Source organism: Setaria viridis, chromosome 9 (assembly GCF_005286985.2).
Source record: "Setaria viridis chromosome 9, Setaria_viridis_v4.0, whole genome shotgun sequence".
NCBI classification, from domain to species: Eukaryota; Viridiplantae; Streptophyta; class Magnoliopsida; order Poales; family Poaceae; genus Setaria; species Setaria viridis.
The window spans coordinates 14,232,839-14,248,982 of record NC_048271.2 but is presented as its reverse complement, the minus strand read 5'-3'; the positions used below and the strand labels follow the sequence as shown (position 1 = coordinate 14,248,982).

At 45.8% G+C, this 16,144-nt stretch overlaps 3 protein-coding genes and 1 pseudogene across 4 annotated transcripts; 3 read left to right on the top strand and 1 right to left on the bottom strand.

The window, feature by feature from the left end:
- The first annotated feature begins 1,417 nt into the window (after nucleotides 1-1,417).
- On the top strand, nucleotides 1,418-3,727 carry LOC140221492 (uncharacterized). Its single transcript, XM_072291183.1, has one exon. It carries the CDS (start codon nucleotides 1,433-1,435, stop codon nucleotides 3,671-3,673), a length of 2,241 nt encoding a protein of 746 aa, XP_072147284.1. The 5' UTR covers nucleotides 1,418-1,432; the 3' UTR covers nucleotides 3,674-3,727.
- A 165-nt stretch (nucleotides 3,728-3,892) lies between these two features.
- LOC117835307 (serine/threonine-protein phosphatase 7 long form homolog) lies at nucleotides 3,893-5,570 on the top strand. Its single transcript, XM_072290424.1, has 4 exons — nucleotides 3,893-4,091; nucleotides 4,166-4,850; nucleotides 4,925-5,133; nucleotides 5,213-5,570. Exons 1-4 carry the CDS (start codon nucleotides 3,919-3,921, stop codon nucleotides 5,568-5,570), a joined length of 1,425 nt encoding a protein of 474 aa, XP_072146525.1. The 5' UTR covers nucleotides 3,893-3,918.
- A 2,411-nt stretch (nucleotides 5,571-7,981) lies between these two features.
- LOC117840321 (F-box/LRR-repeat protein At3g48880) lies at nucleotides 7,982-11,111 on the bottom strand. Of its 2 annotated transcripts, none has more exons than XM_072290906.1 (3): nucleotides 10,980-11,111; nucleotides 9,314-9,683; nucleotides 7,982-8,816 (listed from the first exon to the last, which is right to left on the bottom strand). In XM_072290906.1, exons 2-3 carry the CDS (start codon nucleotides 9,667-9,669, stop codon nucleotides 8,204-8,206), a joined length of 969 nt encoding a protein of 322 aa, XP_072147007.1. In that variant the 5' UTR covers nucleotides 9,670-9,683; nucleotides 10,980-11,111; the 3' UTR covers nucleotides 7,982-8,203. The 2 variants fall into 2 exon arrangements, with proteins under 2 accessions (XP_072147007.1, XP_034576708.1); XM_034720817.2 differs by having other exon boundaries at nucleotides 7,982-8,813.
- Nucleotides 11,112-13,067: 1,956 nt separating this feature from the next.
- LOC140221099 (uncharacterized) lies at nucleotides 13,068-16,144 on the top strand (annotated as a pseudogene).

Below are 16,144 nucleotides of genomic sequence, written 5' to 3'. Positions count from 1 at the left end.
CCGTTTGATTTTGCATCTCGCTCACATCTCGTGCCGGCCCGCCCGCTCCGTAGTCGTCCACCGCGCCGCCCCGCCCGGCGCCCGCCCGACACGCCGCCCCTCCCGGCGGCCCCGGCGCCCGCCCGACGCGCCGCCCCGCCCGGCGGCCCCGGCGCCCCTCCCGGCGCCCGCCCGACGTGCCGCCCCTCCCGGCGGCCCCGGCGCCCCGCCCGGCGCCCGCCCGGCGCCCGCCCGGCGGCCCCGCGCGCCCGCCCGGCCGCCCCGCCCGGAGGGCCGCCCCCCGGCCGGGCTCCCCGCTCGCCGGTGCCCCCCGGCCGGGCTCCAGCGCCCGCCGTGGACTGTGGCCGGCCGCCCCCCGTTGTGTGCCCGCTCCCGGCCGATCGAAGGTATTAGTTGTTGTATAATTGTTGTATAATGTAGATAGATAGTAATATTGATAAATTAGAATAGTTAGGTAAAATTTAGATAGGTAGGTAGAATTGTTAGATAAAATAGGTAGATAGATAAGTTGACAGATAGATATAATTGTTAGATATGATAACTAATAGCATAGTAGTTAGGTAAAATTTAGATAGGTAGGTAGAATTGTTAGATAAAATAGGTAGATAGATAAGTTGACAGATAGATATAATTGTTAGATATGATAACTTATAGCATAGTAAACTAGTTATTACGATATTTAGTTAAGTAGTTGTATAGGTAAGTACGTATGTACATATTAGGTGACATAGTTAGTTAGTATATGTGACATAGTTAGTTAGTTGTATTTACTAGTTAGTAGTCAATTGATACTATCTGATTTCATACTAGACTTAGAATGTTTAATTTATTATGGACTAAATGAATTGTGCGTCATTATATTGATATACTAGATGGAGAACGTAGTGAGCATATATTACGGAGGCACTGTGGAAAGGGATGAATATGGATGTGTTAAGTTTGTTGGCATGCAGTGCGAGGTTGTCATATTCGATGAGAAACCATCGTTTAGTGAGTTGGTTGCTAGGGCTCGGGAGGAGTTACATTGTCATGAAAATGATGAAATCACAGTCGAGGGCATACTTCACCTAGGTTCCCCTCTCAACATTCAAAGGAAGATGGTCCCAATTCGGTGTGCAGGTCAGTGGGAGAAATATGTGAGGACGGTTATGAATGGTCATTTCCCAAGTGTTGAAGTGGTTGTTCGTCCGGTGAGAGTTGATCGAAATCCTCGTCGGTTTTCCCGACCAATGGGTGAACGGGCACATTTCGATCCTCCCGTCCCAGAACCTGTTATGGATGTGGATGTTGCACCTACTATTCCCAATGCTGAATCTGCCCCTAATGAAGTAGTTGGCCATGGTTGTCGGATTGTTGATGATGTGGCGGACTCTCCTAATGAGTTTCTTTTCACTCAGAATGATCCGAGTAAGTGTCTAACCGGTTTCTATTGATGAGAGATAATCCATTTGTTCCATCCACTTATTCTTTACTCATATTTGTACTTGATGGCGCAGGAGATATTCCAGAAAATGTGGATGTGCCTCTAGTTGATGCGCAAGTGCAATGTGGAGATGGATTGCGTGGCTCTAATAGTGTTGAAATTTTGAATGATGAAGATGCATACGAGATGGGAGTGGATCTTGATTCTGATGATGATCGTCCTGTTGGAGAGATGACAGAGAGTGATATTGAGATGTTCAGGCGTATATTCCCCGGACGTCGTGATCCGATAGTTAACGAGTTTAGCGACCTGAGTCTTTCCGATCAGGCGTTTGCAGAAGGACGTGATGATGAGCTCCTAGAAGCTCCTGAAGCTGGTCCTAATATGGTTATTGAGGAGGGTAGGGTATTTAAGGATCTTCCCGCATTGAAGAGATGGTTGCAAGCTTTTGCGGTGATACGGAAGAGACCGTACAAAGTGTTGCATTCATATGCGGAGCGCCGTTACACAGTTGTGTGTGACAAGGAACGGTGTCCATGGAGGGTTTGTGCAAGAAAGCAAAATATCACCGGGAAGTGGAAGATCACAAAAGTTGTCGGTCCACACAATTGTGCTGACCATGAGCTTACAGTGAGACATCCGCAGCTAACATCTACCCTCATTGCGAAGCGGTTGATGGGAATATTGAAGGAACAACCGAACATGAAAGTGAGAACAATTATAAGAACTGCTGAGGAGATTTATGGAGGATATGTGATAACTTATGGTAAAGCTTGGAGGGCTAAGCAGCGAGCGTGGAGGATGATTTATGGGGATTGGGAGTCTGGATACGAGGAGCTGCCAGTGCTTTTTAATGCAATTAAAGCGGTGAATCCAGGCATGCATTATGAGTACATCCCAAAGCCAAATGCTTGGAAGGACGGGAGACAGATATTCGGGCGTGCGTTCTGGTGCTTCCCTCAGTCTGTGGAAGCCTTTAGGCACTGTCGTCCTGTTTTCTCTATTGATGGTACGTTTTTGATTGGCAAATATAGAGGCACACTTCTTATAGCCATATCTTGTGACACGAACAATATGTTGGTTCCTTTGGCATTTGCATTGGTTGAGAGGGAGAACAATGACAGTTGGGGGTGGTTCTTAAGACTAGTCCGGATACATGTGGTTGGTCCTGGTAGGGAGGTTGGCGTCATATCCGATAGGCATCAGGGCATACTTCATGCTGTGCAAGAACAGATAGAGGGTTATGCACCTTTGCATCATCGTTGGTGCACTCGGCACCTTGCGGAGAACCTTCTTCGGAAGGATGGTGTGAAGGATAATTTTGATCTGTTTCAAGTTGCAGCACGTCAGCTTGAGGACTATTACTTTCAGCGCAAATTGGAGCAGGTAAGGACCGCAACAAATGCAGAAGGTCGACAATGGCTCGCTGGTTTGATGAGAGATTTAGATAAGTGGACTAGATCTCACGACGCCGGTGGTTGGAGGTACGAGTTTCAGTGCAGTAACATGGCCGAGTCATTCAATAAGTTGTTATTGGGGATACGTGGTATGCCTGTGAACGCAATCGTTGAATTCACCTTCTACAGGCTTGTTGCGTGGTTCAATGAAAGACACGCAAAAGCAGAAGCGTTGCAGGTTGCTGGGGAGAGATGGGCTGAAAAACCAAAGAGACATCTCATCATTGCAAATGAAAGGGATTCCACACATGAGGTGCAATGTTTTGATCTCGGCTCAGGGACTTATCAGGTGGAGCATAGGGGCGGTACAACGTCCGACGGTGAGATCCGAGAGTCGAGGATACATTTGGTAGTTCTCCGAGATTTCAAGTGCACTTGTGGTAGGCCAAGGCAGTACCACTTCGTATGTTCTCATTTGGTGGCAGCAGCTAGGCATCGCAATTTTGATATCGAGAGCATGATACCACATGAGTTCAGCGTAAGCAACCTTGTGCGGACATGGAGCCCCCGCTTCGTGCCTTTCCGGGATCCTAGAGAGTGGCCTCCGTATGATGGGCCAAAATATGTTGCGGATCCTGCATACCGTTGGAACAAACGTGGAACAAGGAAGCGGACGAGGCATAACATGACTATGGATCAGGTATCCGGAAGAACGAGGCGTGGTAGAGCAACACCATTTCTTGCTGATCCAGAACAGAACGAGTGCGGCAAGTGCGGCAGATTGGGTCATAATTCACGCACTTGCCGTTGGCAAATTAGTGAGGTGCGACTAGTAGCTCTTTTCGTTACTTGATATGTGTTTTATTCATACAGGTTGTGTTTCTACATCTCTAACTTCATGATTTATTGTTTACTAATCTTATTTCTTTTTGCCTTTTTGTAGGATGGCGCACTTCCACCTTCTAGACCAGGCTTACGACCAGACCCACCGAGGTCGTCTTATAGCGGGAGGGCAGGTAATAATTTACAATTCATGATTAAAGCTTTGCGAGCGTCCACGTCTTGTGTCCTATGAAATCTCTGACTCGGTTTATTTGCATGCAGGTCCTTCCGCTCCTTCGTTCTAGAGCTCATGATGGGTTTGTGGTGCTGCAGTACGACGACCGCTACACTCCTTTGCTACAGATGGCTGGCCTAGATGTCATCTCGTATCAGGTTCGTCGTGGGATGCCCAAGTTCAATTCAGCGGCTATAACTGCGTTGGTTGACAGGTACTGTTACCACTAATCATATTCATTTTGTTATGTCTTTACATGTTATCAAATAATAATCTGGCGAAATGTAGGTGGCGACCCGAGACTCACAGCTTTCACCTCCCGTTCAGAGAGATGACAGTGACCTTACAGGACTGTCAGAAGATGCTGGGTCTGTCGATTCGGGGCCAGCCAGTCAATGGGCCGTGCGTCTCAGATGGTTGGAGAGCACGAGTCGCAGCCTTCCTGAGGCGAGAGGTTGAGGAGCAGGGGACTCGCACATCTGGAGTGCTAATCTCATGGCTGCGGGAACACTTCGGCCACTGTCCCCAGGACGCGGATGTTGAGACAGTTGGGCACTACTGCAGGGCGTGGATACTACACCTCTTTGCCTGTGTTCTTTTCCCAGACGCTACAGGTGACACAGCGTCTTGGATGTGGATCCACTGCCTCACTGACTGGCACCAGGCTGGTTTTTACAGCTGGGGATCAGCTGTGTTGTGCTTTCTATACCGGCAGCTGTGCGAGGCGTGCCGTCGGACTACGGGCTCCCCGTCAGTTGGTGGGTGTGTCTACCTGTTGCAATTATGGATGTGGTCCCGTCTTCCTGTTGGTCGGCCCGAGATTATGCCGCGTCGACCGTGGTTCCCAGGTGAGCCGCCGAGACGACAGCCGACATGGGCATATATTTGGGATCAGGTTAAGGTTAGCCATACGAGGTTGGACCGCGCGTACCTTGATTACATCAACGAGATAGACGCGCTCACTGCTCATAGTGTAAGTGATTTTTTTTAGAATTGTTTTGTAATCTTTTAGTATAACAACTAACGTTTTTGGTTCAAATTTTGCAGGTAAATTGGCAGCCTTACGACGGAGACGATCCACTTCCTTTTCCCCTTAGCTTCATGTGTGCGACGGACGATGATATTTATAGGATGGTGTGCCCTCTTATTTGCTTCTATGCTGTCGAGTACCACCTGCCACATCGAGTCGCACGTCAATTTGGGATGAGGCAGATTTGGCCACCACAGGCGACCTCGACTAGTATAGAGTTACACAAGTAAGTCTTTTCCTATTTCATATATTTCAATACTATTAACTAAATTTTGGCTAACAGTAACGTGTAACGTGACGTGCAGCGTGGATCGAAAGAAGAAAAGGAAGGTCTCCGAGTGGGCCGCGTTCCACCACGCATACATTCAGGAATGGGACCTGTTCGAGGAGAACGTGGACGAGAACAACGAGCCGCACACAAACAGTGCGTACAGACAATACCAGAGCTGGTACCATGGTGCGACGCGGCACAGGCTGAGGGAAGCGTGGACGCAAGATGACTACGCCGATATCCAGTCATCCGACGATGAAGACACAGTGTACGATCAGAGTACTCGTGCGGGAAGGCAGGTGGAGGCAGGACCAATCCTGGATAGGATGGTAAGACAATTGCTTCACTTTTCTATGTTCTATGTTAAGTTACTTACAGATTTAGTTAGTTAGATAAGGACTTAGTGATCATCTAACTTAATCATTTAGTCATTTAGTGACTTAGTCATTTATTGCTTTAGTGACTTAGTCATTTGTTGCAGGGGCGTACCCTACAAAGCTCGGTTAGAGATATAGAGCATATCCGTCCACGAGTTAGGGACCCCGAGATTGGGAGCTTCCTAGAGGTAAGTCTCAAATTATTCTTTCTAATACTTTATTAATACGTTACATTCTTCATTTGTGTAACTTGTTTTTACTACTGCAGCGATTGTCAAATCGGCTTCGCCGTGCCGCTGCTCGTTGTGGTTGCAGGACTGCCACGACGCGAGACGTGCACGTTCCATCCCTGCGCGAAGGAGGCGTCGGTACGTCCAGCCAAGGCCCCTCAGGTTCCAAATCAATTGCATCCGAGGAAGTCGACGACGACGACGATGACGACGACGATGAGCAGAGGGCCGAGGAGATTGGCCCGTCTCAGCTCCAGGAGGCTCCCTTGACTCAGCCTACACAGGTTGTAGGGGGCACTAGATTACGTCGTCCACGTTCTCCTTACACTCCAGGCACCGACGCCCTTGGTCACAAGGGTAAGGGTAAGACTAGGAGGCAGTGACGATTCTGATTGCGAACTTTGTATCATATGGACTATTTGTATATATATGGACTTTCATTCTGAACTATTGTGGATTCTATTCTGAATGTGTCATATGCTTGTGTCATATGCTTCTATGCTTCTATGCTTGTATTTATATTCACTATTCATCTCGTAATTTTGTATGGATTGCATCAACAAGTAGGGGAAATTCTGCTGAAATTTCGCTAACAAGTACCATTTTTATTTTCTACGGATATTTCAGTAGACTACGACTTCGAAATGCATTACATCGCAAAATGAACATATATCGTCTACAAATTGCGTGTCCTTACTTAAAGTGCATTATTACATGACAACATAATAAAAGTCTCACAGTAGAAAATATTGTTTGTAAATAAACCATAGAACTAGAACCTAAATATGGCTACTGAGTGCAACGAGGCCACTTTCTCTTCCTTAAGGCATCGGGATTCTCTTCAACCGCTGCTTTCGCTCGGCGTGCCCGCTCAAGCTTCTTCTCTCTCTCCTCCCTATTCGCAGCAACCCGCCTCCTTTCCTCCTCTTCCTTGTGCTCCTTTTCCGCAGCCTCCTCTACGAGCCTCTTCTCGTACACCTCCTTCCTCTCTGCATCCCAGCGCATCATATACTCCAAAAACTCCTTGTCTTCAGGATCGATCTCAGTGTCGATCCACTGCTCAAAATCACATAGCGGTGGAGGGGTCTACAACAAATGCAATTGTTATAAAACAAAAAAATTATGGACAATAATTATAAGACAACAACATTTCCTTACCAACATGTTAATGCGGCGCTGACGAAGTGTAGGTTCAAACGCAAAGTTGGAACACATCCAATACCTCTGCCTATACGTGGCATGTTCTTCGGACTTGGCTACCTTGCAAGGATCGCCGCAAAAGCACATCGGCACTGGAACACCACTTGGCAGAGGCAATGGATCGAACGCATTTCCGGTCTTCTTTGCGCCATAACTACAATTTTGTTTATTTGGTTCTATGAATCAAACGCACTTAAGAATAAACCTACAATTAAGGTTTTTTCATTTCATCCACAACAATGAGTACATAACATAACTACGGGCGTTGAGATTACCTTAGTTTCTTAGCTTTTCCACGCCTCGGCATCCTACATTTGCATGAAACCCTAAGTTCAAAAATGCAAGACGAATCGATGTGAAAAAAAGGTACGACGGAGAGAGGATACCTTGCTCTTCAGGATCCACGGATCAAATGAAAGTTTCCTAAGCTACAATGTCGATTCGTAGTCTAGGGCAAAGTAAGGAGAGTAAAAACCTGAGAGAGTAGAGAATAACGAGGGAGGAACTCTCGGGCAGGAAGAAGGGGTGTTATATGTGGTAGGGGGCTTGGCGCCATGGATCTTGGCGCCAAGCCTCGGGCCACGTCAGCGTCCACGGCGCCACGTCGGAGGCACGGCGGAGGGACCTTGGCGCCAGGACGGCTGGCGCCAAGACGTTATACCTTGGCGCCAGCCATCCTGACGCCAGCCATCCTGGCGCCAAGCTGAGGGTCCATTTTCGGAATTGGTTTCGCCAGGGACCTATTTGTGAGATTTTTTCGCGAAAAGGACAAAAAAACAAAAAAGTCGGAACAAGCCGTTCAATTGTAAAACCAGCCCCAGTTCTGATCAAAATGACCGTTAGAATAAAATTCTAACGACAATTCAAGGCGCCCAAAAGGGACCGAACTTCTAGGTAAAAGAACCACCACGGAACTCGTTGCTTCCAACTAGCAAAAGGCCTTCCATGCATAAAACCAATGTACAATCAGCTGGCATCCATGCAACATCATAAGCATAGGGTAAAACTCTACTGTTGCAGTCACCATTGAGAATATCACAACCACATTCAAACATGACGAACTATTCATGGATTTACAGCACAAGCTACACATTCACTGACATTACTGTCAACATTATTTATCTACGGTTACAACTCGGTGCTTGCTATGTTATGGTTTACGAATGCCAGATCAACAGGTTTCTACACTGAGGCGGATTTTATACCCGGACTAGCCATCTACTCCACGGACGTCATCCTCTCGCAACCAGCATCAAAGAGCTTCCCATAATCTTGCAGATCAAGGGACCTGACCTCATCTCGACGCCAAAACCAATCCTCGTATCTGTACCAGCGCATGATGCCTTCATCCACCACCATCCGTTGGCATGTGATGCATGACCTGCTCTGGCAATAATGGAATTCACGCAGCCGTGAAGCTCTCTCGAGAATTTGGCCATCCAGCTCATGAACCACTTGCTTCCGCCCGTTTGCCGCAACGACCAACAGCAGGCAGTGGGAAATATTCAGAACCTCAAGATATTCCATCTTGTGCAGTAAAGATTGCAGTGCATCCATGTTCACTTTCGAGCAACGAAGGCTCAAAACCTTCAGCTTTGGAAGGAACTGTGAGATCGCAGAGGCAAAATTGTGATCAAATGAGCCCATGATCTTAAGTTCTGTGAAATTCTTGCAGCTTCTGCCTATCTCTTCCATAATATACGGAGGATGTCCGATAGTAGGCATTGTCAAGGATTCCAGCTCTTGCCACCTTTGGATAGCTTGGCATATTCCCACTTTGGTGATGCGGTTCCATGCTGGCATAACCAATCGTTTTAGGTGAGGAGACCTGCTAGACATCAGGCAAAATTATAGTGTTAGCCTCTTCAACGCAAAGTGAGAGACCACAAAAACTCAAACATCAGGAGTTTTCTCGAGATATAATCATAAGATTAATGTACCCAAAAAAAAAGAGGAGTCGATTCTCAACTTTAAGAGTATTCTAAGTCTCTAACAGCATTCCCTAGACCCCTTCTAGTTTGAATGGCTGGGACATAGCAGCTATCCAAAGTTGCTAACACAATAAATGCATGAAAGAATAGTTAGAAAAATAGAATATCTACTTTGGATAACACATTCATATTTATGTGTGATTTAACTGCAGAACTCATATCACCGCTGCGCTAACTAGCTACAAGCACTCATCTGTGCAGAAAGCCATAAGATGTAGTTCAACTATTGTGTTCAAAATCCTTGCAGGATTAATAAGTTACATGTGAGGTATGACACACATATAGGACTGTGGGACTACAGCATTGATGAAACTTGAAGGGTTTTGTTAGTTGTTACCTTTCCGAGATGAAATGAAGGTGCTCATCTTTCATGTACAAATTGTAATGGAATATCATGCAGTTGACATTCCCACAGCTAACTGCCATAGCCACCCGTAGTATCCTTGCAAGTCTCTTGTCAGACCTATCATCAACCCAAATATATGGTGATGCTCTTGTCTGAATAAAATTGGATTTTAGCAATCCAAAGTCAAGAGTGCCCCAAATAAGTGGATCTGAACAGGCCAAACGCCACAATCGACAAACTTGGGAAACTGGTGACAACTCAACCAAATTTAATTCCTTGAATATCTTCACAAGGACATCAGTGTCCATGTCCTCCCATCTTTTGCCCATCCATTTATTCTCTCCCATTATTAACAAAAATCCTGTAACGGAACACAAATACAATCATGATAAGAATTATCTAGCGAATCTGCTTCCCCTGCAAGAGCAGCTTAATAAATAAACAAAAGATACAATATGTACAAACAGAAGTAAGTAAACTTCACAGGACCAAAATCAAAATATGTTCCACGGCCACAAATTCTACTTCTAAGATCGACACAGTCACTAGTATACTGGAATATGGAGACTTCTGGATCAACTAATAGCATGGTAGGCAGTAGAAAAACAATAAATAAATTTCTCAACATTGTGCCCTCCACCGAATCACACAAAATGCATGGATTAAAATTATCAACATCCTTGGTCGATGTTTTTTCCCTCTTCGTGTTCAGAAAACATTTATGCATTTGCTATGAGATGGTCTTAAGGATTTAAGGAAGGTAACACTAACCCAATAACGTTAACAAGAAAACATATTAGGAGGAGGTTTAAGCCTAACAAATGGGACAGATATTTCATTCTTCAATCTCATGGAGATGTTTGTCACTGAGGACAGTATTGGTATGTATGGTCAGCAGACCAATGACAGACAGTAGAATCTAATATGATATGAGCGTTTCATCTATTCCCTGATTCCACACCGAAATGTCCTGAGAGTACCAAACCAGAGGGTTTTGCATCCCTACAAATATATTTACCAGCAGACAGAACAAGTACATACAGTTTCACTTGAAATTTGAAATTCTACAAAAACAAACCAGAAGATCTCGAAGAGATGTTAACAAACCTTCCTAATATCAATCAATAACATAAATAAGCCAAAGTCATCCATGTTCAGAAATTGACCGGTTGAATATATGCCGCTTAAATATAAATCCAACTATAAATCAAAAGGTTATGTGCCCAAAAAAGAAAAAAAGAAAAGAAAAGAAAAATGCGGAGCTCCTACTGAAGACAGCTAGAATAGGAATAAGCTGAACATAAACTCGACTACAACTATAATTAAACTGCAACTGACAATCTGGGACAGGGGAATCGCTAGGAACAAAATCCGGGAATACCAAATTCAAGGAGAATTTCACCTGGGGCAATCGGGGATAGGGGAATCACTAGGAACTCTAATTCGCCCAAAACTTACGTAGAAAATGAACGCACAATTAATGTCGATCTCGCAACCAACCCAATCGTGCGCCCAACTCTAATCCGTAGTTTACCATGCAGCACAAAGTCCACAAGGAACCGAGTGCAGAGAACGAAGGATCTGGGTTCGATTGCTCCAAATAAGAGCAAAGGAATCCATGCGAGCGAACGAGAAATTACTCGGAGCAATTACTTACCAGCACGGGAAGAGCTCGTCCCGACCCCCGACGGATCTCCGTCAGCACTAGACTCCCGAGAGCGGAGCGGCGCTTCGGGCGCCGTCACGAGCAACAACGGACCAGGGAGCCCCGCGCTCGCGCCGCGTCGGGTGGAGGGTCCGGCGGAGGGAGGACGGGGCAGGGAGGGAGGGACCGCGCGGCGTCCGTGCTCGGATTGGGCGAGCCGAGGCAACGAGGGGTCCCCGGCCGCGGCGATGGCGGCCGGAGGCGGCGGAATTGGGGGTCGCGCTTGCGCCCCCCCTCTCGGCCGGGGCGACGAAGAGGGAGAGGGGAGGAGGGCCTGGAGGGGGACGGGCCATTTCCCCGGCCGGCGGGGTTAAAAACGGGTCGGGTTCGGGTCGCGTGAGTCGTGGCTGGCTGGCTTCGCTGGCCGCGCCTATTTTATTTTTCCACACTGGATACACCGACATTTTATGGGCGTTTTTAAGGGAATTTAAGAAGTAGCAATAAATCGCATTGGAACTTGCGTTGACGCAGTGGACAGCCAATCGAAAGGTGTATATTGAGACACATTCTGCTTTTTGACTCGTGGTAAAATCCTATGGCAAACAAAAACGTTGTGAGCTGTGACCCACCCACCACAAGCAGCGATTCCTTCTTTTTTTTAAAAAAAAAATGGGTTGTTTCCTTGCAAGGAAGAAGAATCATGCTGTGACGAAATTATTGTTGCATAGGACCTTGCTCCGAGCATCCAATCCTAACTCCAGGTATAGGTTCTCGTTGGCACCGATCACATGACACGAGGTCACACCTTTGTTCGATTCAAGGGGGCCAACACATTCTCGGTGATGGCGACGGATCGAAACGCGCAAAGAAAAGCGAGCATTCAATTGGATTTGCACTCGCAACTACGTACGAATCAATTATCAAGAAGCCATACGTAGAGGCTCAAAACCCTCGCCCACATACCACCACAACCCACAAGGACCATGGCAGGCCGGCAGCACTCGAATTCGAATCTCGCCGGAACCGCGGGTGCCTGACGCCCCTCCTTTCGATCTGAAAAGGAAGGGGCCGCGCAGGGAACTTTCTCCCGGCGCGGGCGGCCTGCCTGTCAGCTGTCAGCGGAGCCCGGCAGAGAACAGCCAGAGACCGACGACGCCGACGCGGCTATTCCTCGGACAACCGATGGCCTGGCGCGCTCGCCAGTCGCCAGGCGAGAGAGGCCGTGTCAGTCGTCAAAAAGGCGTCCCCCTGTGGTGACCTCACGGGTCTCTCTCCCCGCGACGTCATCGCGCTGCTGCCTCCGCTTCTTTTTCCTCCTCGCTTCGGCTCGGCGGCCGGGAGATCCATCTCTTCCTGCCGTGATGCGTTTGCCTCTCTGTTCGGGCCCCGCCTGCCGGCGTGGAGTAGGTGGAACACTTGTGTGGTGGTAGTTTGGCGCAGTTTTTCTGATTAGAGAGGGATGACGGGAGCACTCGGAGAAACTGTATAAAAAATGACTCTGAGCAAGTCAATGCGTGTCCATGTACTCCCTCCGTACCAATATAGTGCATTTTAAGAAGGGGATAGCAAATGACATTATTACCGGTTATGGATGGACTCAAAGTAGCATTAATGATTGCATAATTTGAAAACAAACTTGAAAGCCAGTTGTGTGCCACATTTACACTCCAGCATCAAAATAAACGTAAGCCAGTTGTGTGCCACGTTTACACTCCAGAATTTACCAGAAGAGAAAAATAACACCAGTCTAGAACCATTACAAAGAGAAAAGTGGCGCCATTACATAGACATTCAAAATTTAAACGCCGTGCACCATAGTAGCACTGCCCCACTATATAAGCACATCACGTGCTCCAAATCATCCATTCCAGCCTGCAATCCACTTCACCATCAACCATGACCATTGATCAATCCACTTCACCATCAACCATGGTCATTGATCTAAACACAATACCAGATGAAGTAGCTGAACATTGCTTACCTGATCTAAATGGAGAACCACTGGATGAGCAAGCAGATGAAGTCCATGTCCTGCAAGATGAAGTTCACCGGCTTGAAGAAGCTTAGTCCCATCTTCTCCATGAAGATGAGCAGGTTGCTATGCATGGAATAGATCTCAATGTTGATGCTTCTAAGCTGCAACAACCAAATGAAGGTAATGTGTTCTCTTAATAATGTGAGTCCACCAAAACTACCAATCATTTTATAATGTGGCACATTCATTAGAAAGGGGTCCAACAAGTAAGTATTAAGTTGAAGAACTGATCACCTTTTTTCATTGTAGACATGATGGAGTACATGCAAGACTATGGTGTGGATGCTGATACTGCAGACGTAGCCTTTCATGAAGATGAGCAGGTTGCTATGCATGGAATAGATCTCAATGTTGATCCTTCTGAGCTGCAACAACCAAGTGAAGGTAATATGTTCTCTTAATTATATCAGTCCACCAAGACTATCAAGCATTTTATAATGTGGCACATTCATTAGAAAGGAGTCAAACAAGTAACCTTTGGGCTACAGTATTAGGTAGAAGAACTTATCACTTTTTTTATGCAGACATGATCGAGTACATGCAAGACTATGGTGTGGATGCTGATACTGCAGACGTAGCCTTTATGAAGATGAATTAGAAGACTCAGATTTTGAACATGACCATGCAAATAAAAATATTTCATATCCGTCCAGGAATTTGACAGAAACTGGAAGGCATGAAAATTATGCAGCATTGCTCAAGAGAAGTATGCATGGAAGATTAAAAAGGAACAGGCCCGTACCTACGTTTTTGTGGCCCTGGTGCAAAACATAAAGTGGGGCCTATATTTATAAAATGCAAATAGCCAAAGTGCACGTAGACTTCCTCATGTAATACCATAAGAATTCGTACAAAATGATTAAATGACGAATCTTACTGATAACTTCTTAGCTTCTATTAAAAAGCATCATTCATCTAGTATTCTTCGAAATAAAATCTTCAATTATATCTTCATACTTAATCTTCTCTAGAACATCATTTTCAAGCGTAATTGTCGCCAATCCATTTAGCCTTTCTTGTTTCATAGTACTGCGCATGTAGGTCTTTAGCAACTTCAATTTGGAAAAGCTTCGTTCTGCGGATGCAACTGTTACAGGAATAGTTAACAAAACTTTGTATGCAACAAGGGCATTAGGAAAACAGACCATCCATTTCACAAACTTCGAATATCAAGAGGGCCCATGTCTTCCTTTGGAATGAAATCTTGGAGAAACTTTAACTCCACATGTAATTCTTTGCCATCAATATCAGAATGGTCACCACTCTTAAGTGCAGCCTCAAGACGAGCACAAGAAGACAACAGACTCTTGTCATCTAAGGAGCATAATTTCTTTGAAGTAAACAAAAAACCAAAAGTTTTTTCATACCCCTGGTATTGTTCGAACCTCTTTGTAAGTGAAACAATAGCTTGATCAACAATGGATAGAAAATAATTGATTCTAATTGACTCGAGCACTCGGCGACTTGGCGCGATTGCGGTGGCCGACGGCGCTGAGGCGAAGGCGAGAAGCGCGGTTCCTACTTCCTCGACGCTCACGCGATCTAGCGATTAGAATTCTAATCGGCAGGCCAGACTTACTAATCGGACGGACCGACAACAGAATCTCCAGGCCAAAAGTCGCATGAACAAAGGCCACCAGAGGGAGGTCAGGTCATGTACTCTTGTTGTACTTGTTGAACATGGGGGCCTCAAAATTTTGGAGGCCTGGTGCAGTCAGCCCACTTGCCATGCATGATATATGGGTCTGAAAAGGAACACTACAACTAGAGTTGCTGAAATATTACAAGTTAGTAGGTATCAAGTGCAACGTGTTTGGCGGAGAGTGAAGGAGTGTCGTGCACAAGGAAGACCAGTGGATGTTAGTTCAAGGAAGCCTAAGAACTGTAGCCGCAAAAAAATACAAGCTGATCTATCTGAGGTTCTTAGTGTTCTCTTACGCAAGAGGACTATTATACGATCTCTAGCTGCAGCCATTGGTGTAACGAAGAGCACTCTACATAGGTGGTTCAAGCAAGGGCAACTACGACGCCACTCTAACACACTAAAGCCTCTATTGACAGAAGCAAACAAGAAAGAGAGGCTGCGATGATGTATTTTCATGTAAGATCAAAGGACATTGCCAAATGAACCTAAGTTCATTGAAATGGAAAACATCATCCACCTAGACGAGAAGTGGTACTACACCACAAAAAAAGACAGGAACTACTATTTGCTCCCAGGAGAGGAGGAACTGTATAGGACCGTGCAAAATAAGAATTCTATTAGCAAAGTCATGTTCCTGACGGCAGTGGCCAGACCTAGATATGATGATAAAGGTAATTGTACTTTTGATGGAAAGATAGGAGTGTGGGCGTTTATCAGAAAGGTACCACACTTGTTTCACTTTCTTACATTAGTTTGTGGTACTCATTTGTGATCCTAACTTCAATTCATTTCATATAGGAACCAGCAAAAAGAAGAAGCCATAACAGAGGAAGGGGAACCCTAGTCACCAAGTCTATCAAGGTAGATCGAGATATTATGAGGTTGTATATAATTGTTAAAGTTCTACCAGCTATTGTTGCACGATGGCCTCGAGAAGATGCAGGAAAGACCATTTGGATCCAGCAAGATAATGCCCCTTCTCACGTGCTTGTGTATGATGAACACTTTGCTGCTGTTGTAACACAGACAGGTCTGAACATACAAATCATCAACCAACCTCCCAATTCCTCGGATATGAATGCACTAGACCTAGGATTCTTTGCTTCTCTTCAATCATTAGCCTACAGTACGACCTCTAGGAATATGGATGAGCTGATTGAGAATGTACAAAAAGAATTTGATGAATACGACCCATCCGCTTTGAATAGGGTTTTCCTAACACTAAAAGGTTGTTTGATTGAGGTGATGAAAGATGGTGGTGAAAACAGATACAAGATTCCTCACATGAACAAAGATAGGTTTGAGGCACTAGGAATGCTGCCTAAAAGCCTTAGTGTTCACCGCTAGCTATATGAGAATATGATGGAGTCTTTAAGTAACTAATTGTATTGCTACTGCTGTATAAACCACTACTGTGAGAACTTGACTTTGGGCAGTTCTGAGAAGGAAATTGCTAACTAAGTTAGATAGAATCTTGTGTTAGTCAGCAACTAGGAA

What these genes read in the sequence shown, in the direction of transcription:
- LOC140221492 (XM_072291183.1), top strand. Translation starts at nt 1,433, where the DNA reads ATGAGAGATAATCCATTTGTTCCATCCACTTATTCTTTACTCATATTT.
- LOC117835307 (XM_072290424.1), top strand. Translation starts at nt 3,919, where the DNA reads ATGCAGGTCCTTCCGCTCCTTCGTTCTAGAGCTCATGATGGGTTTGTG. An exon ending in ACGCGCTCACTGCTCATAGT is followed by an intron (nt 4,851 to 4,924) that starts GTAAGTGATTTT and finishes CAAATTTTGCAG; the next exon opens with GTAAATTGGCAGCCTTACGA. An exon ending in ACTAGTATAGAGTTACACAA is followed by an intron (nt 5,134 to 5,212) that starts GTAAGTCTTTTC and finishes CGTGACGTGCAG; the next exon opens with CGTGGATCGAAAGAAGAAAA.
- LOC117840321 (XM_072290906.1), bottom strand. Translation starts at nt 9,669, where the DNA reads ATGGGAGAGAATAAATGGATGGGCAAAAGATGGGAGGACATGGACACT. An exon ending in CTTCATTTCATCTCGGAAAG is followed by an intron (nt 8,817 to 9,313) that starts GTAACAACTAAC and finishes CCTGATGTCTAG; the next exon opens with CAGGTCTCCTCACCTAAAAC.